Genomic DNA, 26,464 nt, shown 5'->3' with positions numbered 1-26,464 from the left:
AAAATCCTCTATAGTTTCTTCTTTCCCTTGTTCTCTTAAGCCAAAATGATATCTTTCCATAATGGTGCTGACCCTGGGCAGATAATGCTTATCTAACTGAAGTATACATATCCCATCCTCGTCGCCAGTGTAATGTTTGTAGATAGTACCACAGGAAACGCACGTATAGGTAGTTGCAGAGGTTTATTACTAACACCCCATCCATCAGCTCCATAAGGGTAACTGACTTCCAGGTACAAGCTGAGTTCTAGGTTCTATGTTCTATAGAACCCAGATCTCATGACACAGGAGAAGCGACATCACACCAAGCACCCCAGAGGGCATCTTAGAGATGCCCCCTGAAACCTTACCTACAATCCACATCTGGTCTGGGAGGCTGCCTAGGCTGCCACACAGCAGACATGTTGCTGGACCCCTGGGTAGGAGAGCCTCTGCTCTCCTGGGCCTGCAACAATGCACATCGTGGGCGAGGTGCTAAATCTCCTCCCCCAGGATGGGCAGGGGGAAGCTTCAATGGCATGCCGCCTCTGTGAGCTTCCCCAGGCCACTGCAACCCCCCACTCTGGCGGGAAGCTTGGCCGGAAACCCCAAATAAGCACAGGGGATGTGTCAGCCTGCCAACCCCACCCCTCGGGTGGGGGAGGCGAGGTGAAGCACATCTCCGGGCTCTCGCCATCTTGAAGATGGGAAGCCCTGCCCAATCAGGACTAGGCTACTGCCCCCCTCCCACAGGAGAGAGGGAGGATAGGGGGTGTACCCACCCCAGGACAGGGACCCATTGGTCCCTGCCCTTCACCTTCCTGTAACGCCCCTAAATCTAGTATTTAGGGGCACCCTGAACCTTCCTTCCCCAGATTCCAGATTCCGAATCCGAAGAAGAGCTAGAAGAAAGACCTGTCCTGCAGCTGCTAAAAAGATGAAGACACCAACTGCTTTGGCCCCAGCCCTACCGGCCTGTCGACCCTTGAACCTGCTCCTGCTCCAAACCAGCATCTCTTGTGGCCAGCAACCTCACAAACCCCGGAGGACCTGACTACCTTTTGGCTCTAAGCCCCTGGGACTCCCATGAGGAGAGGCTCTACTCAAAATCTACTTCTAATCCCTGGCATCGGCCCGGAACCGCGAACCCTTCACACTCTGCACACGCCAAGCCTGGCCTGTGCCGGAGTGAACAAAGACCACAAGGACGACCCCACGGCGACTGTGACCCCAAGTCCGACACCCAAGGACTTCCCTCGACGCTCCTGAAGAAGCCTGCAGCCTCAGAACCAGGTGCCCCCCCCCCCCCAACCGCGATCAACTGAGGGTAAGCTTTCCCGACACCAAAAGACACCCCTGCACCCGGCGCCCCGTGGCCCCCCTGTGCCCAATCCCGGGGTACCTACCTATCCTCCAACTACCCAACTTACCTCTCGAAGTGGTGGTGGCACCTGAAGAATCTTCGTCCCCGAGCTTGCAGTCTTTTTCTAAACCGGAGCTTTCCAATTGAAATCAATTGAGCGCCCGAAGGCTCAAAAGCACCCTGCACCCAGCCGCCCGAGTGGCCCTGGCAGTGCAAAATCTACACCTATCTACTTCCCCACTTGCCCTGAGTAAGTGACCAGGAGCGCAGCTCCCACAGCCGCGTGGCCTGCTTGTCAGCAGCCACCAACGAAGGACCCCCTACCTCTCATAGGATAACATTGGGCCTAACTCTCTCTGCACCCGGCCGCCCCCGTGCTGCTGAGGGTGTACCAACTGTACCTACCTGACCCTGGGAGACCCCTGAGTCTATGCCCAGAACCTTAACTCTGCCAGTCGAGTACTTACCTTTAAACCGATAACTCAATTTTCTCCATAGGGTAACATTGACTGGTTTTTCCAGAAATTGCTTCTAAGAGTGGATTTTTCAAAACTTAAAATATTCACCAAAAATCAGCCGAGTAACGAAAACAAAAATACTCACCTGCTATTAGGTGAGCTCCCAGTGCTGGATCTTGGTGCCCAGCACTGACTCTGAAAAATACTTACAACTGTACTTACCAGTAACCCAATTTTCTCCCATAGGAAATCATTGACTGTTTTTCTGTGAAATTTCTTCTGTCAATTTCTGAAAACTTTAAATATTCTTTAAAAATTGTATAATTTCTGAAAACGTAATTACCTACCTGTTTTGGATAAAGGTCCCAGTACTGAGTCTAGGCACCCAGTACTGGATTACAAAAGTAACGAGAACATACTATACCTGCAACGTGAATTTACTGCCATAGGGAATCATTGACTGTTTTCTATGAAATATTTTCTGTCAACTTTTAAAATAGCAAAATATTATCTAAAAATCACCACAGTCATTAAGTCGACTTTTATCACTTGTTTCTAAGTACTGTCCCAGGACTGAATCTAGGATCCAGTCCTGGAATTCCAAAAGTATTCTAAAAGTAATCTATTGCAAATAACTTGAAACTTCCTTTGAACTCAATGCATTATTGTGTTTAAAATTGTGTTGCCTATTGCAACCACTTGTAACTTTCTACAAAAGCCAATTGCATATTGCAAAAGTATTTATATAAAGCATCTCATTCTGAGAAAGTATATTTTAATACCAAGTGTTGGTTCTAAAATAAAACAAGCATATATTTTTTATATATAAACTATTGGCCTAGAGTTCAGTTATTGAGTGAGTGAGACCATTTGCTGACTGAGTGTGTGCAACAAATGCTTTACACTGTCCTCTGATACTGCCTTACTGCTCGACCAAGCTACCACTTTAGAGAGTAAGGTTATATCTAACTTTAGCCTCTGCCAAACCTCTGGGGACTGTGGACTCTGTACACACTGTACCTATTTGGGAACAGTATATACAGAGCCACTTTCTCACATTGCTGGATCAGCGGTGGGATACAAACTTGCATTTGTTGGACTACTTGGTTACCAGCTGATCACACGACAGAACTCTTAAAATTGCCTTTAGAATTCTGATTGGTCTTTTCCAAAATACAAAAAGTCTTGCTAAGGCCTTGCTTAAGTCCCATTATAATTTTAGAAAAATAAAAGTCACCTTAGTCAGGGTAGAGGATTAGAACTGTCAGGTTAGAATGACTCAAACAAACCCAGCTACTAGTGAAAATAATAACATGGACCTGGTGGAGGAGCTCGACCTCACACCTTACTTACACTTGTCTTTCAAGGAATTGAGGTCCCTATGCAAACTTAACAATATACCAATGGGCCTGTATCCAACCAAACTAGGGCTCCAGGAGCTCTTGGCTGAGTATGCTAAGAACCACCCATCTGAACATGGTGATGGCCAGTCAGATGAGGAAAGGGAAGAAGAGGAGGTGGATAATACCCCCCCCAACACTATTCCCTAGGGAGGAGAGGGCCCCCATACCCTTCAATCCAAGAATTAGCATCTGTGGACCTAGAGATCACACAGGTGACTCTGGTACCAGAGAGATCACTGGGGGACCCACCAGTGAAGAGGACAGCCTTTTAGCAAGGCTGGCCAAAAGGGTAGAGCTAGAGTCCAGGTTCCTGGCTCTAGAAAAAGAAAGGAGAGAGATGGGTTTAGCACCCATCAATGGTGGCAGCAATAATACAAACAAGGATAGGGAGGAAACTTCTGATCCTAAAATCCCCAAAGGAATTGTCCCTAAATTTGAGGAAAGTGATGACATCACCAAATGGTTCACAGCCTTTGAGAGGGCTTGTGAAATAAGAAGAGTAAGGAAACCTCTCTGGGGGGCACTCCTGTGGGAACTGTTCAATGGTAACTGCAGATACAGGCTTCTGACCCTCTCTGGGCCAGAGGCAGGATCCTATGAACTCATGAGGAAGACTCTGATTGAGGGATTTGGATTCACTACTGAGGAGTATAGAATTAGATTCAGGGGGGCTCACAAAACCCAGACCCAGTCCTGGATTGACTTTGTAGACTTCTCAGTAAAGACACTGGATGGTTGGTTAGCTGGACATGGTGTGCAGGATTTTACTGGATTGTACAATTTGTTCATGAAGGAACATATATTAAGTAACTGCACAAATGAAAAGTTGCATAAGCATTTGGTAGACCTAGGTCTAATTTCTCCCCAAGAATTGGGAAAGAAGGCAGACCACTGGGTCAAGACTAGGGTAACTAGGACATCCACTGGGAGTGACCAAAACAAAGGGGTCCCAAAGCCTCCCCAGAAGAAAGAGAGTGAACCCCTTGCGGATAAAAGTAATGAGTCCCAGGTAGCCCCCCAAAAACCTGTCCAGGAGGGTGGGCCCCAAGACACCTCACAAACTAAACCAGGGTACCAAGGTAAGAATTGGGATCCCACCAGAATATGGTGTTACAACTGTCAGAAGTCTGGACACCACATCAAGGACTCTAGCTGTCCTAAAAACAAGATCCCTAGTACAGCTCCAGGGGTGACTAGTGTAGCCCCAGGGGTTGCCAGTGTAGCTTGGGAGGGAGGGTCCTCAGATGAGGAAGTCCTCCTAGCATTCAACTGGGGAATGGGCCCAAGAAGCAAGCTGGAGATCCCAGAGGGGAGTAGACACTTCCACCACCTACTGGTGAACGGATTCCCAGCCACTGCCCTGAGAGATACCTGTGCCAGTCACACTGTGGTACATGACAGGTTGGTATTCCCACACCAGTATGTCCCAGGGGAAACCAGACGGGTAAGGACTGTCCCAGGGGGAGTCACTGTTAGGCCTGTGGCTATAGTGCCCCTAGCCACAGCTGGGTCCCTTAGATGGAGAAAAGTGATAGTCAGTAAAAACCTCCCCCTTGATTGTCTCTTGGGGAATGATCACTTAGAGGTGGAACTCAGCCAAAGAGAGGTGCTGGCCCAATGCCAGGCCTCGCCAAAGAACCTGTGGGTGCTCAACCTGCAGTCAGTGCAGCTGAGTCCCAAAAGAGTGAGAAGAAACAGGGTAGGAAAGGTGGGCAACTGATAGCCACAGTTCCAGAGGGCTAGGGATATTCTATCCCAGTGAGGGAAAACTCCAACAATGGCACTGGTACAGCCCCCCCCCCCAAACCAACAACAAGACCTGACTAGTCAGGCAACTGTCCAGCCTGAGTTAATGGCTCCTCAGATGGCAGAACAAAGGGTGGAGGAAGGGTGTTCCTTACAAAGAGTAGTGACCCCCCCATCCTAAAACAACAGACCAACAACCAGGACCCAAAGAGACCTATGAGATAGCCCCTTCACTTGCCAGTCAGGAGCTAAAGTTGTGGTTCTGGGAACTGTCAGCAGCCTCTGCTGGGTGTTAGCCTTCATGGCAGCCCTATCCTTGGCATGGTGGCCTAACCCCCTACCAAATAGCAAGTCCGGCCCCCTGACCTTACTGGTCATGGTGGGGTTGCTCAAGCTGTGGGTGACCTCTGTGGGTAAGCTGGGCCTAGCCCTGGCTAAGTTAGAATTTGCAGAGGTATGCACCTCTAAACCCCCCAAAAAAGATGGGACAAGGATACTAAAGGACAAGCAGAGGAGCCTTGGGAGTCAGGTCCTGAAACTAATAGGGTAGGCCAGCTCCCCAACGGGACTGACCTGGACAGAAGGATATAAGGCAGAGTAGGCCCTACAACTTTCAAACCACTTCCCCAACTCTTCCTCGCCTGAAAGACTAGGTAGACTCTCCCAGCATTGGCAGAAGTTTCCTGGCCTTTGGTCTGGGGGGGGGGGCTTGTGTAAGAAAGTGGGTTTCTGTTGCAGTAACCCCCCCCCCCTTTTTTACCTAATAGCTGATGCACTTTTCCTTGTTGTGCCCTGGGCTCCTGCCAATCAGGTGCCCAGGGCCTGTGTTTCTTCCCTAAAAACTGCCTAACAGCCAAAATCCAAATTGGCAAACCCTGGCCACATGTCAGCCCCTGGTAAATGGTACCCTAGGTACCCAGGGCCCTGTGACCAGGGAAGGCCTCTAAGGGCTGCAGCACTCATTGTGCCACCCTTAGAGGCCCTGTACCCTAACACACACACACTGCTCTTGCAGGCTGAGTGTCTGGGTACAAGACAAAACAAAGTCGACATGGCACACATCCCTGTGTGACATGCCCACCGCCTACACTGCCCTGGCATACATCAGCCACCACTCTAGCTGGGTGCCCTATGCCAGTGGTGTGGGCACAGGAACATGAGCCCCGTGCCCCTACAGTACCCAGGTCCATTCCTGGGCACTGTAAGTGCAGTGCTGCCATTTAAGAGTACATGGTGCTGAGAGCTCGTCAAACACGAACTCCACAGCACCATAATGGCAACACTAAAGGCTGAGAAGTTTGGTATCAAACTTCTCAGCACATTAAACCCGCTCTGATGCCAGTGTGGAATTTAATGTACCAAGCACCCCAGAGGGCATCTTAGAGATGCCCCCTGAAACCTAACCTACAATCCACATCTGGTCTGGGAGGCTGCCTAGGCTGCCATACAGCAGACATGTTGCTGGACCCCTGGGTAGGAGAGCCTCTGCTCTCCTGGGCCTGCAACAATGCACATCCTGGGCGAGGTCCTAAATCTCCTCCCCCAGGATGGGCAGGGGGAAGCTTCAAAGGCATGCCGCCTCTGTGAGCTTCCCCAGGCCACTGCAACCCCCACTCTGGCGGGAAGCTTGGCCGGAAACTCCAAATAAGCCCAGGGGATGTGCCAGCCTGCCAACCCCACCCCTCGGGTGGGGGAGGCGAGGTGAAGCACATCTCCGGGCTCTCGCCATCTTGAAGATGGGAAGCCCTGCCCAATCAGGACTAGGCTACTGCCCCCCTCCCACAGGAGAGAGGCAGGATAGGGGGTGTACCCACCCCAGGACAGGGACCCATTGGTCCCTGCCCTTCACCTTCCTGTAACGCGCCTAAATCTAGTATTTAGGGGCACCCTGCACCTTCCTTCCCCAGATTCCAGATTCCAAATCCGAAGAAGAGCTAGAAGAAAGAAGACCTGTCCTGCAGCTGCTAAAAAGAGGAAGACACCAACTGCTTTGGCCCCAGCCCTACCGGCCTGTCGACCCTCGAACCTGCTCCTGCTCCAAACCGGTATCTCTTGTGGCCAGCAACCTCACAAACCCCGGAGGACCTGACTACCTTTTGGCTCTAAGCCCCTGGGACTCCCATGAGTAGAGGCTCTACTCAAAATCTACTTCTAATCCCTGGCATCGGCCCGGAACCGCAAACCCATCACACTCTGCACCCGCCAAGCCTGGCCTGTGCCGGAGTGAACAAAGACCACGAGGACGACCCCACGGCGACTGTGACCCCGAGTCCGACACCCAAGGACTTCCCCCGACACTCCTGAAGAAGCCTGCAGCCTCAGAACCAGGTGCCCCCCCCCAACCGCGATCAACTGAGGGTAAGCTTTCCCGACACCAAAAGGCACCCCTGCACTCGGCGCCCCGCGGCCCCCTGTGCCCAATCCCGGGGTACCTACCTATCCTCCAACTACCCAACTTACCTCTCGAAGTGGTGGTGGCACCTGAAGAATCTTCGTCCCCGAGCTTGCAGTCTTTTTCTAAACCAGAGCTTTCCCATTGAAATCAATTGAGGGCACGAAGGCTCAAAAGCACCCTGCACCCTGCCGCCCGAGTGGCCCTGGCAGTGCAACCTCCACACCTATCTACTTCCCCACTTGCCCTGAGTAAGTGACCAGGAGCCCAGCTCCCACAGCCCGAGTGGCCTGCTAGTCAGCAGCCACCAACCAAGGCCCCTCTACCTCTCATAGGATAACATTGGGCCTAACTCTCTCTGCACCCGGCCGCCCCCGTGCCGCTGAGGGTGTACCAACTGTACCTACCTGACCCTGGGAGACCCCTGAGTCTATGCCCAGAGCCTTAACTCTGCCAGTCGAGTACTTACCTTTAAACCGATAACTCAATTTTCTCCATAGGGTAACATTATTATTATTATTATTATTTCGAATTTATACAGCGCACTATCACCTTGCAGGCATCCTGGCGCTAAGCATCAAAACTGTTTAATGTGAGCAGAAACAACAGAGCAAACCACATTATTTTAGGAGCTCGGAAATAGCCAGGTCTTTAATCTCCTCCTAAATGGGAGGAGGTCACTCACCATTCTTAACTCCAACGGAAGCGCGTTCCAAAGTCTGGCAGCTATCACACTGAAGGCTATACCTCCAGATCTAGATTTCTTAAATCTAGGTACTGTAACCAGTATGGCAGATTCAGAGCGCAAACATCTCCCTGGAATGTACCAAACAAATTTCCTCTGCAAAGCGACAGGGCCAATGTCGTGCAATGCCTTGAACACCAGGCAGAGAGATTTGAACTGGATTCTCTGTCTAATAGGGAGCCAATGCAACTCCGACAAGGCCCGGGACGATGATGCATAACTCGGCCAGCCTAGCACCAGCTTGGCTGCTGTAGACTGGATGCGCTGCAATCTGTCTAATAGATAGTTCGAAGAACCCAGTAGCAGAGCATTACAGTAGTCCAGTCTACTTAATATAGTGCCCTGAACTACTAGAACTCGAGCCTGAGAAGGCATTAACGGCAGAATTTTTCACAGAGTACGAATCATAGCGAAACAACTTCCTACCAATTGGTTGACCTGAGCTTCCAGCGTTAACTTGTTGTTAAATATAACGCCCAGGTTTGGCACCTTCTCCACTGGACGTAGGGTCTTAGGGAGATCCAAGGGCCAGAAATTCTCCGGCAGCAACTGAGGGGCCTTCCCTGCAAAGAAATAAAGAACCTCAGTTTTACCAGCATTAAATTGTAGGGTGTTTAATTTCAACCAATGAGACATCGCCCTCAGACAATCATGAAACGCTTCTAGTGAGGTCGCGTCATCACCCTTCATGGAGAGAATTAGTTGCGTGTCATCAGCATAATTTACAGTCATAATATTATATGCCCTAATGATGGCCATCAAAGGAAGCATATAAATATTAAAAAGGATCGGGCTAATTGCAGAGCCCTGGGGGACACCATGCTTAATCTTAGAGAAGGAGGATTGATAAGGAGGCAGGGCCACTGCTTGACTCCTCCCAGCGAGAAAAGATTGAAACCAGCAGAGGACACACCCGGTCACCCCAACCTCTTCCAGCCTCCTCAACAAAATCGCATGGTTGACCGTATCGAATGCGGCAGACAGGTCAAGCAGAACAAGAGCTACTGACCGGCCCCTGTCTGCCTGCATTCGAAGCTCGTCCAATACGGTCACCAATGCCGTCTCCGTGCCATGCGCTGACCGAAACCCAAATTGTACCTCCTCCAAGATATTATTCTTTTGAAGATGTTGTGAGAGGTGATTACCCACCACTCTTTCTACAAATTTAGCCGGAAACGGAAAAAGAGAGATGGGTCTGTAGTTACTAGGGCTCGCTGGGTCCAGTGTGGACTTCTTCAGCAGGGGCATCACAAGTGCCTGCTTCCACTGCGAGGGGACCACACCACTGGAAAGAGACTGATTACAAATCAGCCTAAGTATGGAAAAGAGCTCCACTTCAAATTCCTTCCAAACTCTCGGTGGCAGAGGGTCCAGCGGTGAGCCTGACATAACCCCTAAAGTGACCTTACCAAAGTCTTCTAATGGGAGGCTCGGAAATTCGGTTAAAAACTTCCCACAAGGCAGACTCTCAGGGTGGGAAGGTGTAGTTACACCCCCTACCCATGGTCCACTTTTAGCACTAGAATGTACCGGACTCAATACCTCCTGACAGCAAGGGATTTCCCCCAAATCCGCAATAATCGTATTAATTTTGTCATAAAAATAGCTTGCCAGGCTATCGCACAACTCTTGCGAGGGGGGAATCTGATTCTTGCCACACTCGGGGCTGGTCAGGGAGTTTAAAATGTTAAAAATGCACCTCGGTCGATTCTGAGCCTTTAATATAGTGCTAGAATAGTAGTTAGCTTTAGTCAAATTTATTTCTGTCTTATAGCACCCAATCAACCGTTTCCAACTAATTTTTTCCTTATCGTTATAGCTCCTCCTCCACTTCCTCTCCGCCTGCTTACACTCAAGTTTCTATTTTTTTAGATTGTCGTTGAACCAAGGTGCGGAAGCTCTTCCTACCTTCTTATGCACTTTAAATGGGGCAGTTGAGTCTAGGACGGAAGAAATCTGTCCACAAAAGGAGGCATAATTCTCCTCCACTTGCCTGCCTCGTAAAAAACAGTCTTTCAAATCAAAGACCGGGACTTGACCTTTGTTTCTTAGAAGGGTCTTCCAGTCTCTACTAACATAATTAGTAGCAGAACTCCCTGCTTGGGCTTTATCACAAGGCATACTAACCAAACATTTTACCAAGAAGTGATCTGTCCAAACCATTGGCAGAATACCCACAACATTAAGAACTTGGTCCCCAGAAAAAATAAGATCAAGTATATGACCGTCCTTGTGAGTAGCCTCATTCACCCGCTGGTGAAGGCCCAAACCTATACATGACTGAAGGACATTGTTGTAACCGGAGTCCAAAGACCCATTCATCCACAAATTAAAGTCACCTAGCAGCACTACCCTGGCGTGGGTAGCGGCCAAGTTGGTAATGGCCTCCAACAATAACTGCTGCTGCCGCAAACATAACGCCCCCGGACTGGTTTTTCCTGAAATTTCTTCTAAGAGTGGATTTTTCAAAACTTAAAATATTCACCAAAAATCAGCCGAGTAACGAAAACGAAAATACTCACCTGCTATTAGGTGAGCTCCCAGTGCTGGATCTTGGTGCCCAACACTGACTCTGAAAAATACTTACAACTGTACTCACCAGTAACCCAATTTTCTCCCATAGGAAATCATTGACTGTTTTTCTGTGAAATTTCTTCTGTCAATTTCTGAAAACTTTAAATATTCTTTAAAAATCGTATCATTTCTGAAAAAGTAATTACCTACCTGTTTTGGATAAAGGTCCCAGTACTGAGTCTAGGCACCCAGTACTGGATTACAAAAGTAACGAGAACATACTATACCTGCAGCGTGAATTTACTGCCATAGGGAATCATTGACTGTTTTCTATGAAATATTTTCTGTCAACTTTTAAAATAGCAAAATATTTTCTAAAAATCACCACAGTCATTAAGTCGACTTTTATCACTTGTTTCTAAGTACTGTCCCAGGACTGAATCTAGGATCTAGTCCTGGAATTCCAAAAGTAATCTATTGCAAGTAACTTGAAATTTCCTTTGAACTCAATGCTTTATTGTGTTTAAAATTGTGTTGCCTATTGCAACCACTTGTAACTTTCTACAAAAGCCAATTGCATATTGCAAAAGTATTTATATAAAGCATCTCATTCTGAGAAAGTATATTTTAATACCAAGTGTTGGTTCTAAAATAAAACAAGCATATATTTTTTATATATAAACCATTGGCCTAGAGTTCAGTTATCGAGTGTGTTAGACCATTTGCTGACTGAGTGTGTGCAACAAATGCTTTACACTGTCCTCTGATACTGCCTTACTGCTCGACCAAGCTACCACTTTAGAGAGTAAGGTTATATCTAACTTTAGCCTCTGCCAAACCTCTGGGGACTGTGGACTCTGTACACACTGTACCTATTTGGGAACAGTATATACAGAGCCACTTTCTCACAGCGTTTTATAAACAGTACGTCTCTATTTTCAGAATACAGTCTAACTAATACACAGATAGAAATGGCACAAAGGGGAGCAAAATATACAATGCTGCAAATTGTAAAACTGGATAGGCTACCATTCACAGTGGCTGAATTACCATCAACAGATTGGCTGCTTCATGGCCAAATCACTCTCCCGGTCACAACCTTTCAGTTTCACTATTGCCTTGAGCAAAGGCAGATAGGCAGATATGAAAAATTGGGTAAAGAATACATTAAGAAATCCTGGGATTTACCATATAGATTTTGATGCCGGAGTGGGGATCGAGAGGTGTTTCTTAGTGGTACTAACTGCAAGAACGCTTTAAGCGGTTCTCTCATGTGCCAAGATATTGTTTTGCACGGGGCCTGTAATGGTTCAGTTTCGAATCTGTCTTGCCACATGAAAGGAACTCCAGCTGCCATGATCATGCCAGTGTTTCAGCTACTTTCGAATGGGAGTTACTTGATGCTGAGCGATCAAGGTTGTTGTGGGATGCTCCCGGGCATCGCATATCTGGTCACAATGAACACCAGGGTTACTTGCTGTATGCAAGTATTGTTTCCTCCGACAAGTACAGTCAGAGAGGCGCCGATATGGCCTTCACTGAATGTTTCTTTTATACAGTTTGATGCTTTGAGCAGAACGAAAGCCATGCTTTTACAGCAAACCGTGCCATTAAATTCCACTCGAGAAACCTTTGAAATCCAAGTCAAAAGGACCTCGACAGAGATACAGGCACTTATTCGTACCAACTGCCCCCTACATTTCATAGAAATGGTGGGACGTGTCTTTAATATGTCAGATTCGAGTGACATTGTACACCTATTTAAGACCATAGGGTCAGGATTCCTTAACACCTTCCAGACGATCCTCTGAGTTATTCCTAACTTTATACATTCTGTATTTGGAAGCATTTTCGGGGGTCTACCTCTGATCCTGCTCGCTGTAGCTGGAATCCTGATTATAGTCTACCTGCTGCACAATGGACGGACCATCCGCTAGCAAGATTGCAAAAGCTCTCCTAGAGAGATATTACCGTGAGCGCATGGTACAGCATCTGGGTGCACCTCGTCTACAAGAACTAAGTGCTTCTTGGTTCTTAGCTTTCAGACCAGTCTTTGATGACTGCATCGTACCTGTCTTCCGATGCCTGTTCTGCGGAGGAGAATGCAAGTTAGACATCTGTTTGACAACTGACACGGAGACGCCAGAGGACTTAGACTCCAGGCTGGAACCCATGTGGTCCCATGCACGACTCTGTCCCCAGCGTATTCCCATCTTGACGCATGCCCTCATTGAGGAACCACAGGTGCCTTTCACGACTGAATTGAATTTCAGCTCCAGCATTGGCACCGAGGTATCGAATTCAGCACCGGCTACCTCCACATCAGCTGTTGGCAGCGAGGAGTTTCATCTATGCACACTTGACGTGCTATGTGAGGTATTGCAGTGTTTGTCCCCTGCTGTAGCAGGCAACGATAATGTTATGTCTCCCAGCCAGGACTTCTAATCTAAATCAGGCTCACCGTGTGCTGGGAACAAATTCAGAAATGTTCTTTTCCCTTTTCAAAATAACGTTTTCAAATTGACACTTTCAAATGAGCATGCATGGCCTTCTAAGTACGCTTGCAGTAGTTCAACTTGTGTGATCGAACTCATTTAGAACTGTGATTTGCGGAACTTTACAACAAAATGTCGAACTATTGCCAAAGAACATTTATCGCCTTGTTTTTAAATTGTTTTTAAATGAATTTTTAAACATTTTTAGAAACATTTTAAATAACTTATGGATAATATTATGCACTGACACCGTTATAAATGTGTATCTCGAAATGTGTATTATTATTGTTAAGTATAAGGAGGAGTGGGTGTTATATTTCATATCGGTACCCTAATATAGGTTTAGAGAACATCGTACTCTTTCCCTACATCATCTCCTCTTCATTTCATATGAACGAGCCTTATAAGGACATAACTCCAAATAAGGACAGAATGCCTTATAGGGACTGAATGCCTTATAAGGACCGACGCCTTTTAAGGACAAAACCTTTCACCTAGTTCTATGACGAGGTCGGGTTCTGCCCGATCGATATTGGTAAGACGTCATCCTTAGCACATATGAATAATTTATGAGTACACTCTCCAGGGGGGCATACTTCACCTCTCCTATCTAGGCACAAAAGTTTAATCCCCAACATCATCCTCATACTAAACTATGGGTAACATACGCACATAGACTCTATAAATACAGCACCTCTCAGTAGTCAGGAGGGAACCGAGACTTCAAGGCCGACACACTGACCAGAGACGCTGCGGGTCCGGCATGCCATCGCTCCAGCTGAAAGTGGTCTGACTATCCCTTGCGGGGTGTCCAACTCAAGTCCAGGACGAAGTCCCACAATCTCACTATTCAGGTATGGGGGTTCGACTAAATCCTAGCGGGATTCTTGGCTCTTAGATTCTAGGCTATTAGGCTCTTAGGCTCATTAGCTCTTTTGCGCCTACTCACATGCTAGGTACACTCATGTACATCTAGACAGGCATCTTAGGAGTACGCACTTTATTGTATAAATGCATTTTATATTCATGTGTGTGTTCATGACTATTGCTAAATGGTAGAACAATACTATTTCCTTTTTATTCACTGTACTGCTGTTTCTATATCTCTGATACTGTGTTACAGTTGTAGCAGCACATTTGTTTTACATAAGAAGAACAACGGTACAATAAATTCATATTGTAAACACGCCACACCGTTGCTTCTGTGTATCTCTCTGGGAGCAAAACAAGCAAGCACTAGTGACTGGGTGAAAAGTAGTATATTGTTTCCACGAGTCTGAGGAATCAGGGTTTGTTGTGTTTTGAGGTTGCCAAGAACTAATCTCTCTGATAGGAAGGAGATTCTAGTGGCACTGCGAGCTAGCTAATGCAAAAACATAGGCTAACATATTCGGTGGGGGTGTACAAAGTCAGTCTACCACCAGACCCATAGTTTATGTTATCCGTAAACAGCGCAGGTCTTGCATGAAGGGTACAATAGGAACTACACCACAGTGCTTTCTACAAATCTGAGTGAAGCAGCTTGAAATTCTATCAGATGGGATCTGAAACTTAGAACTGCCCGACGTTATCAGGACAGAAGACATGCAAAACCTTCTCTAAGGATTCTCCTTGTTGCAGCAGTCATGGATATTAAAAATACCTGAAACCATGCATCGTCTGCACAGCCACGAGGCTACTGGAGTGTCACAGAACTGGTGGGGATAACAATGCTGACTGCTGCATTATGCTGCCTAAAGATTTACCACCGCTGGCAAGGTTTAGACTCTACAGAACTGTACTAAGCTCTTTCAACCTTTAACAGCACCTCAGCTGTTACCTCGAAGAACTACTGACCATATCATGGCAGACAACAGAGTTAGGCTTCTCCTGCACCTTGGAACACACTGCAGTGTTAGAGTTTTAGACACAACTGGAGCTTTTCCGCTATTCTTCCACTTTGTGAGCACAACCTGGTGCGGAGTATGGTATGGACTGTGATGAGCAAAATAGTTAGGAGAAAATTCAGTACAACTTGGACTACATATTGAAGAGCTCCAAGGGACAAAATGCTCAGGAAGAACCTCTGGTCAGTAAGCCTGGGCTAGCCAAGGTGAACTGCCCAAAGGTGGTGTCACTTCTGCTTTTCAGATGATCAAGCATGGAGTAATGGAGGGCCACCAATGAGAAATTGTTTTTCCAAGGCTAAAAAGGAAGCTAGGTGCAGCAGGTGCACCTGGATGAGGAGTGCTCCAGCCTCAGGCACAAACAGCATAAGCAAATGGGAATCAGCTTTCTAAAACTTAAGCTGACATGAGCAGCATTCCTTGAATAAAGTCATAAAAGACAACAACAGGCGACAGTTGTGAAAGCATGGATATTATCAACTATAAACTACTCAGGTGCCGAGCCTGGGCTTCGTGGCTGTGTGGCATTTCCTCCTATACTTCAAGAGGACACTGAGCGGTTGTTACGTGGAATCAGGTCTGGTTCTCCGCTGGAGCCTTGTCCCTTGAAAATCTTGAAACTGGGAATGGAGGCCATTGCCGCACCCCTGATTTCAATCCTTAATGCTGTCATTACCTTTAGTACCGCTTTGTTCGCCATAAGTTGGCAGGGTATGCTCAGACGTTGAGTCCCTTGCTCACTTTGCCACTGGATTCAAGCAAGCCTGGCTGAAGACGGCTGAAATGCCAGAAACCGGTCCTAGGAAGCTTGTTTCCGGTCCAGGGAAGGCATGGCTTGGCAGTTCGGGCTGGACTGTTCCCATGAGGCACAGGGTCAGACTGATTTGCATATGGCCATGTCTGAACTGGGGTGGCAGAGTGGGCTAAAGAACGGTGATGGATCAAACCCAGATCTGTTGACTGGGTGTGAGTGTTTGATTGGTTCTGATGCTCCGTCCATCACCACCCCCTTTTGTACCGCTTTGTTCGCCATAAGTTGGCAGGGTATGCTCAGACGTTGAGTCCCTTGCTCACTTTGCCACTGGATTCAAGCAAGCCTGGCTGAAGACGGCTGAAATGCCAGAAACCGGTCCTAGGAAGCTTGTTTCCGGTCCAGGGAAGGCATGGCTTGGCAGTTCGGGCTGGACTGTTCCCATGAGGCACAGGGTCAGACTGATTTGCATATGGCCATGTCTGAACTGGGGTGGCAGAGTGGGCTAAAGAACGGTGATGGATCAAACCCAGATCTGTTGACTGGGTGTGAGTGTTTGATTGGTTCTGATGCTCCGTCCATCACCGCCCCCTTTTGTACCGCTTTGTTCGCCATAAGTTGGCAGGGTATGCTCAGACGTGGGTCCCTTGCTCACTTTGCCACTGGATTCAAGCAAGCCTGGCTGAAGACGGCTGAAATGCCAGAAACCGGTCCTAGGAAGCTTGTTTCCGGTCCAGGGAAGGCATGGCTTGGCAGTTCGGGCTGGACTGTTCCCATGAGGCACAGGGTCAGACTGATTTGCATATGGCCATGTCTGAACTGGGGTGGCAGAGTGGGCTAAAGAATGGTGATGGATCAAACCCAGATCTGTTGACTGGGTGTGAGTGTTTGATTGGTTCTGATGCTCCGTCCATCACCACCCACTTTTGTACCGTCATTACCTCAGGCCAGTATCCTATCGCGTGGAAAACTACGGTGGTTAAACCACTCTTAAAGAAGCCTTCTTTGGACCCTGCGGAACTAAAGAACTATTGGCCCATTTCCCTGTTGCCTGTCCCAGCAAAAATGCTGGAGAAACATTTGAACCTCCATCTTAGTACTTTGGAGGATCATCAGCTGCTCGATGGCTCGCAGCATGGGTTTAGAAGTGAGCACAGTTCTGAGACGGCGTTAACCGTTGTACTCAACAACATCCGAAATCTGGTTGACGCTGGTCATACGACCTTACTGATGCTTCTGGACCTGACGGCAGCCTTCGATACCATCTCTCCTCTAAGATTGGCTGGGAGACTCAGGGAAATAGGGATTGAGGGCTCCGCCCTTAATTTGCTTACATCATTCCTTATGGAACGGTCGCAAAGAATTAAGATGGGCCAATTCTTCTCAGCTCCTAAACAACTGTTCTGTGGTGTTCCTCAGGGATCCTCATTGAGTCCTACCCTTTTTAATATTTATGTTGCCCCGCTTGCCAGGGTTGTAAGATCTTTCGGCCTAGAAGTTGTATCCTACGCTGATGACACTCAAATCATGATTACCATCACTGAGTGTTGAAGCATCAGCAGTAAACTTTAAAAACTGTATGCAGGCAGTGGCCTCATGGATGGTAGAGAACTATCTAAGACTCAATGGGGATAAAACTGAGGTTTTAATTTTTGGAGACAAACAGGAGATTTGGTCAGAGGCCTGGTGGCCTGATTGGCTTGGATCTTGCCCTCGCCCTGGCCTCAGTGCCAAAAATCTAGGCATCATAGTTAACACCTCCCTTTCTCTGGGCCCTCAAATAAATAGAACAGTTTCTACCTGTTTCGAGATGATAAGGACTCTTAAAAAGATCTCTCCATTTCTCTTCCTCCCCTCGCGGAAACAGGCAGTTGTGGCTCTTGTGTTGTCTAGATTAGATTATTGTAATGCTCTTTATGTGGGGATAAATAAGGGGCTTGTGCATCGACTTTAGTGCAGAATGCCGCTGCCAGGCTGTTGATGGGCCTTCCCAAATGCCACTCTGTCTCGGCTACCATCAGAAGCCTGCATTGGCTTCTACTGGGCCGGAGAATTGTATTTAAAGCCCTGTGCCTGGTGCACAAGGCCTTCTACAATATGGGTTCAGAAGGCATTAAAAAACTCTTACGGAGATATGTCCCCGTCAAGCAGCTAAGTTCAGCCAACAAGAATCTGGTGATAATTCCCAGGTTCAGGAAAGCCAGATGGGGGGGGGGGGGGGGGGGGGAGAGGGCCTTTTCCCTGGCTGCAGCTAAATTGTGGAATTCCCTTCCTCTTTCAATTTCGGCTCTGGAAATCCATTCTTTGTTCCGTAAGGTCCTGAAGACCTGGCTCCTCACCAGCTTGAATCTGTAAGCCCTTTTACCTATAGACATCTCTGTACCTTGATCCCTCTCCGCAGCGCCTTGACGCCCCTGGGCTAAGTTCGCGCTTTATAAAGCTTTTATTCATTCATTCATTCATTGTTCCATGCTGAGAAAAAAAGGCCCAGTCTCTAGCCTGCAGCTAGTAAATCCTATGAATCTGGAAGGGGAAGAATGGTCCGAGCAGTAACCCTGCTTACAACGTTGTAGGTAACTTGTGTTAGATATGACTTCCACAGAAACAGTTGTAAATGGAATTCACTATCTACGAAGGGTTGGATCAATCCCCTGTGATGTTTAGGGGTCTGGATCCGCACTTAAAGCTCTTGACCCTCCTGCGGGCTTCTGTTTTCCAACCAGATAGATGAGCAAGGAGAGGGGGGAAATGTTAAATGTAAGGCAAGGAAGACCCCATGATTTGAAGCTGAGCATGGAGAGGCAGTCAGTAAGGGATATGATCATAAAGGCATCAGGCTGGTTCAGCGTGGAGCATGACCTTTAGAGGGAAGGTATTGAATTTATGCAGGCCAGTCACTACAGCGTTTCTATCGCTTGCTGGAGAAAGTATGATACTTTGCTTGATGCAAGAAGGAGCCTGGTGTTGCAGGGTAGTATCGAGGTTCTTTGGCACAGCAGTGTGTGGGGTTCAGTATTAGATTAGCAGGGGTGCTGCATTTCAGGATTGTGGTGCACCAGCTGAACTGTGTATGATTCTAAGTACTAGAAGAACCAGTTGTAGGACAGGCAGCCACGTAACGTAAAATGATGAGACCCCCTAAGACTGTGAAAAGGAGTCCTAGAGGCTCCCATATCTCAAAGCTATTCATTGCCTTTGGACGGAATGGGGCCCCCTGAAGGGTTGGGGCCCCCTGCACTTAAGTGGCTGCAGGGGCTTACGTTACGCCCCTGAGGACCGGGTAAGATCGAGGTGCAATGGTGGAGCTGTGCGGGAGATACAGTGCTGAGATGTGGAATATCAGGGAAGATGCAGGCTAGGATTGGTGCATTGCCAGAGCTCTGTGTTGGTGCTAGGTGAACACGAGGGCTTTTGTGCTCTGTGGGGTACATATGCACAGCTGACTGTACCACACTAATGAAACTGCAGGAAAAACGTTGGTTTCTGACCAGGGTGCTCTAAATGAACTATGTGTAGGTCTCATTGATGGAAAAGTAGACGGACAGTTCCGGGGTCGGGTGGAGGGTGCAGTGTAATTTTGAGATGCACCGGGAAAGTGTTGGGTGCATCCTAATTCTGGAATAGTATAGTGCCTTTAATGTACATTTGCAATGACATCCATCTCCATTCTAGAGTGCCTGAGTCTACTCGCTTTCCATACCTTTCAGTTCACGGTCAGTGTAGTGATGCCCGCTGGATACTAATTCTTGCCTCAGCTTCTCCACCAGGAATTTCACCACCGACATGTTCCAGGAAGATTTGATGCTGAGCGGAAACAGAGGAGAGAAGTTAAGGAAGATTTGCGGAGCATAGTTGAAGAAGTGATGCCAGATACAAAGGAATAAAGCAAGATGCGAAGTTAGAAACAAAGGAGGACACCAAGAGATGTGGAGGAAAAGGAAATGGGTGTCAGGTGTAGAGTAAACAAAGGTAAGCAGTGCCGCGGAAAGTAATCACATAAGATGTGAAGGAAAGTAGGAGACATGAGCTTCAGAGAAAGAAAGAGGAGTGAGCTGCAAAGAAAAGATGACCACCGGTGCAGACGAAAGAGGCATTCCAGTGTGTGGACTGAGATCAGGTATGCAGAGAGGAAGAAGACACAAAAGCGAGGAGAGAAGGAATGAGATAATATTTGGTGAGGGGGTAATGGGGCTGTGAGATGCAGAGGAAAGATGTGCTGTGCTGAGCATGAGATGTGAGGTGTGGAGACAGGGAGAAGACGTTCCAGCTAAAAAGAACACTTGAACTGAGAATTATTTCATGGAGTGCCTGATCTCAATCTTACCAATAGTCCCAAATCTGACAGTGTCACACCTCTCAGTTCTAATACACTCGTTTATTCATATAGAGTGTTTCCATTACAAACGGTATGCAATGTAGGTCAGGTAAAACATGTACACCATTGAGTGAAGTAAACGAACAAGACATTTGGTTTACACGGCACCTTCAACAGTGGTGCACTGAAAAGAAAGCTTGACTATATTTCGCGCTATCAGACCCACCAATAACAAGCATTTGCAATGCAATATGTTTCGCATTTACGCGAGTTTGAGCTATTGACATTGCAAATAATAATGCCTTTTATTTTTTGTTTGTTTTAAAAACATAAATAAAAGGCATTGTTATTTACAATGCCAATAGCTGAAATACTCGTAACTGCGAGATCTATTGCATTACAAATGCTTGTTTTTGCTTGCATGTAATGTTTGCTGAGGGTTACTCGGAAGTCCCTGCCTCCCAAGGGATGCATAGGCAGATTCGGACGTTGTCTTGGAAACAGAACTCCACCAGCCCCAGCGGTGGTAGGAGCAGCTGTGGGCCCGGTAGCCACTAGAAGTGGACACGAGGACTTCAAACAAATTCAAATAAGAAATGGGGAGCAGATGACTCGATTAACTATTTTCATCTGTGACCCACGCAGCCTATTAGAATCGAATAATATGTGCCACAAACCTTTTTTTCCCTTTTTCCTGAAAGACTCTTAGAGTCTCAGAGTCTCCTTCAAAACAAATTCTGGATTCAATAAAAGTATTTTTATTCCTACTAGATTAAGAATATTCTTATTTGCCCTGGCACACCTTTCAGTTACTAAATAATGTTGTGCGACAAAAGGTCTGCCACTGAGCTGGAGCACATATTCCAGCGTTTTTAGCAACTTTTGATCTGTTTGAGCTAGATATCATTTATTTTCTTTAAAATCTGCAAATTATGCAGGAGATCATAACCCCCACCTGTGCTCAGTGTGTCCACCTTGTGGGTAGGTGAAAGGCAAAGACAGAGACCACGAGCAGATCATTTTCCCCTCAGGAGGACCCATGAACCCTTGACCCCAATCAACAACCAGCCCGTTCCCTTTAGTGCAAAGCATCTAGACCAGCCTTATCATCCTGAGTCCACCAGCCGGACATTCGGTGAAGGAGCAAAGTGCAAACCTGCACAAACATCGGCTACCACACGCACAAAAAAGGCCCACAATTTCCCCAACGCTCCATGCCCGACTACCCTGCTTCCCAATCCGAGGTTGTCAGTGAGTTGAAAACATCCACAGAAACGGACACGTGAAGATTATGCACTTCCGTCCAAGAGAGATAGTTCAGGAAGTTTAGCGTCTGTTGCAGTCTAATGTGTATATCTAGCAAGTGAAAGGTCCCAGCGCACGTAGGATAGCTTGGGTGTTTCACTCTCAGCACCCACATACAATGGACCCAAATAAGATCAATAAGTGTCCTAAATGTACTAATGCCACAAGGATATCTTCCTGAACTTCCCATCCTTAGTCTTCTGAGTACTAGATTACCTCCGCTATTCCCAGGTTACTGTGTGAGCATGTGGCGAACAGTCAGGTCATGCTGTCTTCAAAGGCGTGCTTGCAGGGCCTCAACTGCATCTACCTCGTTTCTGCGCACTTCGTATGTATGAATAAAAACATTGGACGTCGAAGAGATGCATTCCATCAGGCTATTTCTCCAGATTCCATCATTGTAGAGGGAGTCTATTACACTGCTCTTTCCAAGAGAAAAATGGCAATAAACTGGATGGGTTCGGATTCTCCCAAAGAAGATGACTGGACTCAGGACATGGAAGTGGGGGCTCTGGACGAGTAACTTAGTACAGATCACAATATGCTGAAAAGATGACAGACTGACTATCTGGCAAGCACGTGAATATGATTTGCTGTACCCACAAGACTGACTGCTCTCTAGAACTTTGATGGTCAGAACTGTCGCACAGCCCACCTGCTCTGCACATCCACAGTGTGCCGAGCAAAAGGCACAAGTGCCCAGGGGTGGGAATCTCAATTGTGTTTTCTTGGGGTGTACGTGGTGATGTGATCGATTTCCCCACCCCCCTCACTACAGATCTCTATATGCATGGTATGTTATTTAACAATTTTGTCTGTAGGTGTAGACGCTTCTGTCATGTTTCCAGGTGTCCATGATGAGGGATCTGTTACATTTGTTTGCTTTATGTGAAAATCAATACATATATTTCTTAAAGGACAACTTTGATTTGAGTTTTTTTTTTAAACCATTTATTATGTTTATGTTATGTTAGGGTCTTATTCCCCCTATGAATTATAATAATATGTTCAAAAAAGATATGCTGGTAGCCTAAATTCACCGTTACATGTAGGAGTGTCTCGTTTTCAAGACGAGTAGTCTGCTCTGCCAGACAGCTCTTGTTAGTACACATTTGCCCTGTTTCCTCAGCCGAGCCTGCAAGCCGTACACGTGCACATCACCTGTCCGGGCGCGTGCACCTCTGAGATTTCCTGCAATCATGTCACGGCTCACAAGTACAGACTCCCTCCTTCAGATTTTTAGCAGTCATTAGAATTATTTCTCATGTGGACATTTTAATGTACTTACTGTCATTGTACTGTATTATGAATTCATTTGTTTATAAAATAAAACTGATTTGAAATAAAAAAAAACAAGGAAAGAGATACAACCCTGAGAGCGTCCTTGGTTACAAACGCAGCACTCTGTGTCACGAGTGCAGCGGGGGCATTGAGCGTGGGAAAGTGAAAGCTGAGATCGAGCGCGCGAAAGCTGAGATCCCAGAGAAGAGACACCGTGCTCGTGCACATCTGCTGTCCGGGAAGTGCACATCTCCTGTCCCCCTTCTGACGCAAAATCTACAACAATAGATCTCGCCAAGACGTGCAGCGCATGCGCTGCGTCGCTAGGCGAGACCTAAAAATACAAGGGCATCAATGTAAGGGTAAATTCCCTTGAGAGGTGGGTCTCGGATTCCGAGTCCAAACAGGAGGGTCTCCACCAAGAACAGATTCAAGACAGAATGAGAAGCTAATTCAGTGACAAAACGCAGCTGGGTAGAGGCATGACTGGAGAAGCATCCATTGTTTTGTAGTTGGCGGACCGTGACACAGCGAAGAGCCTCCCACCTTTCTGCAACGAGGTATCCTGCGATCACATGCAAATAGTTTGGAGCGATATCAGCCTCACGGCTAAGTAGCTCAAGGTGATCTGAGAGTGATGAGGACACTTACAATTCTCAGTGAAAGTAAGAAAGTATGAAACTATCAGCTTATAGGGAAGGGAGCTGCAGAGTAAAAGAAGGCACGTGCTCTCTTATGGGAACAATGAGCGCTAATACTGCACAAAGAGCCTGAGACGGGGAAACCTCATCACCAAAGTATCACGGGCATGGGCCTGCCTCGAGGATAAGCAATGAAAGTTTGAAGAGGTACACAGGAAGGTTGTCCTTCTGGTGGGCTCTTCAATAGAACCCGGAAGCAGTGAATGGAGCACTTTGAGGGGAAACAGCTACATAGGGAGGGAGGCCGAGCTGTGCTCCTAGGCAAGTATTGGAATCACAGTGGATTACAGTGTGCCAATATTTTGACTCACCCCTGGTTGTTTACATCTGATTTACACTCAGCTTTTCTGGTGATCAGAGTGATGGGACAGTTGTGATGAGAATCTATTCCTTGTTTCAGATTAATATAAGAGAAAAGGGATCACAAAGGGTACTAATCTATATTAGAAAAAGGGTGAACAAGATGGAAGGGAATGAGTAACCTTGTTTTATTTACAATAAACACTATGTTTTCCTTTCAGGGAGAAGACCAACTAACGTTTCAAGATCTCGCCAATTTAAAGAACTCCGCAAGAGAACAAACCAAGGAAGAAGAAATTAAGAAGATTTGTCTCAACTTTAATGCACTGTATTCACTTCATTATAATTACAGCCAATAAATCCATCCAAAGAAACCGATGCTTGTCTCCTGACGTTTGCATACTTTAGCATAGGCACTGTGGTAACTGGCCCGTTTAGGAGACCATTATAGTACAAGAGGTTTTCATAACAGGAAGCTTTGTTGTGGTCACATTTCAGAGCTGCAGGGCCTACCAAGATGTTAAGGCAATGTGCGCGCCTTATTTAATCCATAATTGGAAACTGTCATAAAAGCGTTGGAGCATGCGGCAGAAAGGATTCCTTGGGCTCACAAGCTATCTTTTAAAATAGGTTCATACTCAATGCTTGATTACGCAATTCTCCTCATGAAATCAAGAACACATTAACTTTTTCTGTATCACATGGAGATTGAAAAAGAATCATATACCGTTGTGTCTTTAATAAAGCTCATAGGATCCGAAACCATATTAGATCCAAGTTAAAGCCAATCAATCCGAAGTGGCTTCTATTCCCTTCAATATGGAGAGAAATGTATGGTTGGACATGTATCATTCTACATAGCTTAGTATGTTAGTGCCAGTGGAAGATGTCTTCAACTATAAATGAACGTGACGGACCCTGACTACCTTCTCTGCATCACGCCTAAAGCAGTGAATTGTCTTCAAAATCATACGACTTTGCACATTTCTGCTTTTTTTTATTTGTTGAGCATCACTAAATGAAATGCTTTGTGGAGCTCACATGATGCATAATAATGTTCCATACAAAACCTCAGAATCACCATTTTACCTTCTGGACTTTCTCTAGTTAGACACGGGAAGCGATAGCCCCTCTTTCTTCATATGCTGGCCCCAGTTGAACTCCCTTCCCTGTTTCTTCCCCGTCACAACGTATTCCTCAATCCTTTGTCTCTGCCTGCTCGTTTTTAGGTCTCGCCTGACCCAGCGCATGCGCTGGTCTGGCGAGACTTATTGAGAGGGCTCCAAAATGTGCTACCAGGCCAGCCTAGAGCTACAGTGCATGTGCGCGCGTGCCGCTTGACTTTGATGTTTGATCGTAATAACTTTCACTTTCGCGGCTGCACAGCCGTTTTGCATGCCAATGCTTGTTCTCTCTCTTTTGCCTTTCTTATCTCCCCATTCCTGGCAGCAGGCTTCCGCGCTTCCATTCACTGGTGCATGTTAGGACAGGAATGTCCCCTGCATGGTAAACAAGCATGTAACCTTGCCCCGAGTAACCCGACTACATTTGCAACTCTTATTTAGATTTTTGTTGGCCTAGAACCTTGCACTGACTGGCCGAGTGTGTATAAGCATGGTGTGGGTGATAGCAAGATCCCATTTTTTGTTTAAATATCTTTAGTGGTATTTTTCCTTTTTTGAATGATATTACAGCTTGACATTTGTAAAAATAGCACATCCACCTATACAGAATTGCAGCATGAAAGTAGTTATTTAAGTAATATTGAGTTCTGGATAATCCAAAAACAATATGTGATAACCATTGCGTCGTATATGCAGACAGCTCGCAATCATAAAACACTGTATGCTACTTTCAGCTACCGTCTGGGGTCTTATGTAATATCTGATTAACAAACAGTTGCGCCCTTTATACGATCAGTACATCTTATTACATCAGATGTCCAGTATAGGTGTGTAGGTTCAATCAGCTACTTGAAATACAGGGGCTTGTATCGTAACCAATCGTATTACAAGAAGATATGTAGATGAAATAACAGGATGAACCAATAAGACACTTATAATAATCAAACCTTCAAGTTAACAATAAATAAAAAAAGAAACAAAAAAGATTGCCATTACATTACAACTAAAAGAATATACATGACATTTCTAGGTCTACACAAGTTCATCTCGACCCAGACTCTGCAGCAGCTCACCAAAATGACATGTGACTTCAGAAAGCATTCAACACCACTAACATCAAAACCTTGGTCGTGTGTGTCGAGTGGTTAGGAGGGTGATAGGTGATCCGTTACAGAAAACCGTGGCAGTGTCCGTGAGTACAATAAGGACTCCAAGTATGGGAGCAACTAAGATTAGGTTAGGTATTGGTGGGTATCTGTGCCATTTACATCTAGCCCATTCTTGAAGGTGATGAAGATGTTATCCCAGCATTGTGCAATGGGGTATTTAGGGAGTCCAGCTGTTTCCTCTCTATGTAATGAGGTGCTCTCCGCCTGTGCCCAGATCACGAGCGATCTCTCCCAGCTGACCGTTTCCGGAGGTGCACTGTGTTTCCATCTTTTCGTTATTAAGCATTTTGCTACTATTAACCCCAGATCCCAGAACCAAGATGTGACTTTATTCTTTTTGGACCTGGCGTAGAGCCCTAAGATATTGACTTCCCACGTGTGTGGTAGTGGGTTTTCAGTGCAGCACGCAAGTGACGTGGCTACTGTTTGCCAATAGTTGTGCATAGAGGCGCAACTCCACAACATATGGAGTAGGTCCACATTTAGTTGCTGGCAGCGAGGATATGCTGATGTAGTGATGGTGAAGTATCTATTTAT

General features: G+C 46.6%; 1 protein-coding gene across 4 annotated transcripts in view; it reads right to left on the bottom strand.

Moving 5' to 3' along the window:
- The window catches only part of C1_1H14orf93 (chromosome 1_1 C14orf93 homolog), a 726,790-nt gene that overhangs the window by 435,670 nt on the left and 264,656 nt on the right, over positions 1-26,464 (bottom strand). For all 4 annotated transcript variants that reach the window (XR_014980887.1, XM_085650686.1, XM_085650692.1 and 1 more), the window contains exon 5: positions 19,433-19,536. Coding sequence is in view for 3 of the 4 variants with exons in the window: in XM_085650686.1 (XP_085506812.1) it covers positions 19,433-19,536 (104 nt within the window). In the remaining variant the exon portion in view is untranslated. The remainder of the gene's footprint in view (positions 1-19,432; positions 19,537-26,464) is intronic.

The sequence above is a fragment of the Triturus cristatus genome, chromosome 1_1, assembly GCF_964204655.1.
Source record: "Triturus cristatus chromosome 1_1, aTriCri1.1, whole genome shotgun sequence".
Lineage (NCBI taxonomy): Eukaryota > Metazoa > Chordata > Amphibia > Caudata > Salamandridae > Triturus > Triturus cristatus.
This window is presented reverse-complemented; position numbering and strand designations above follow the sequence as displayed.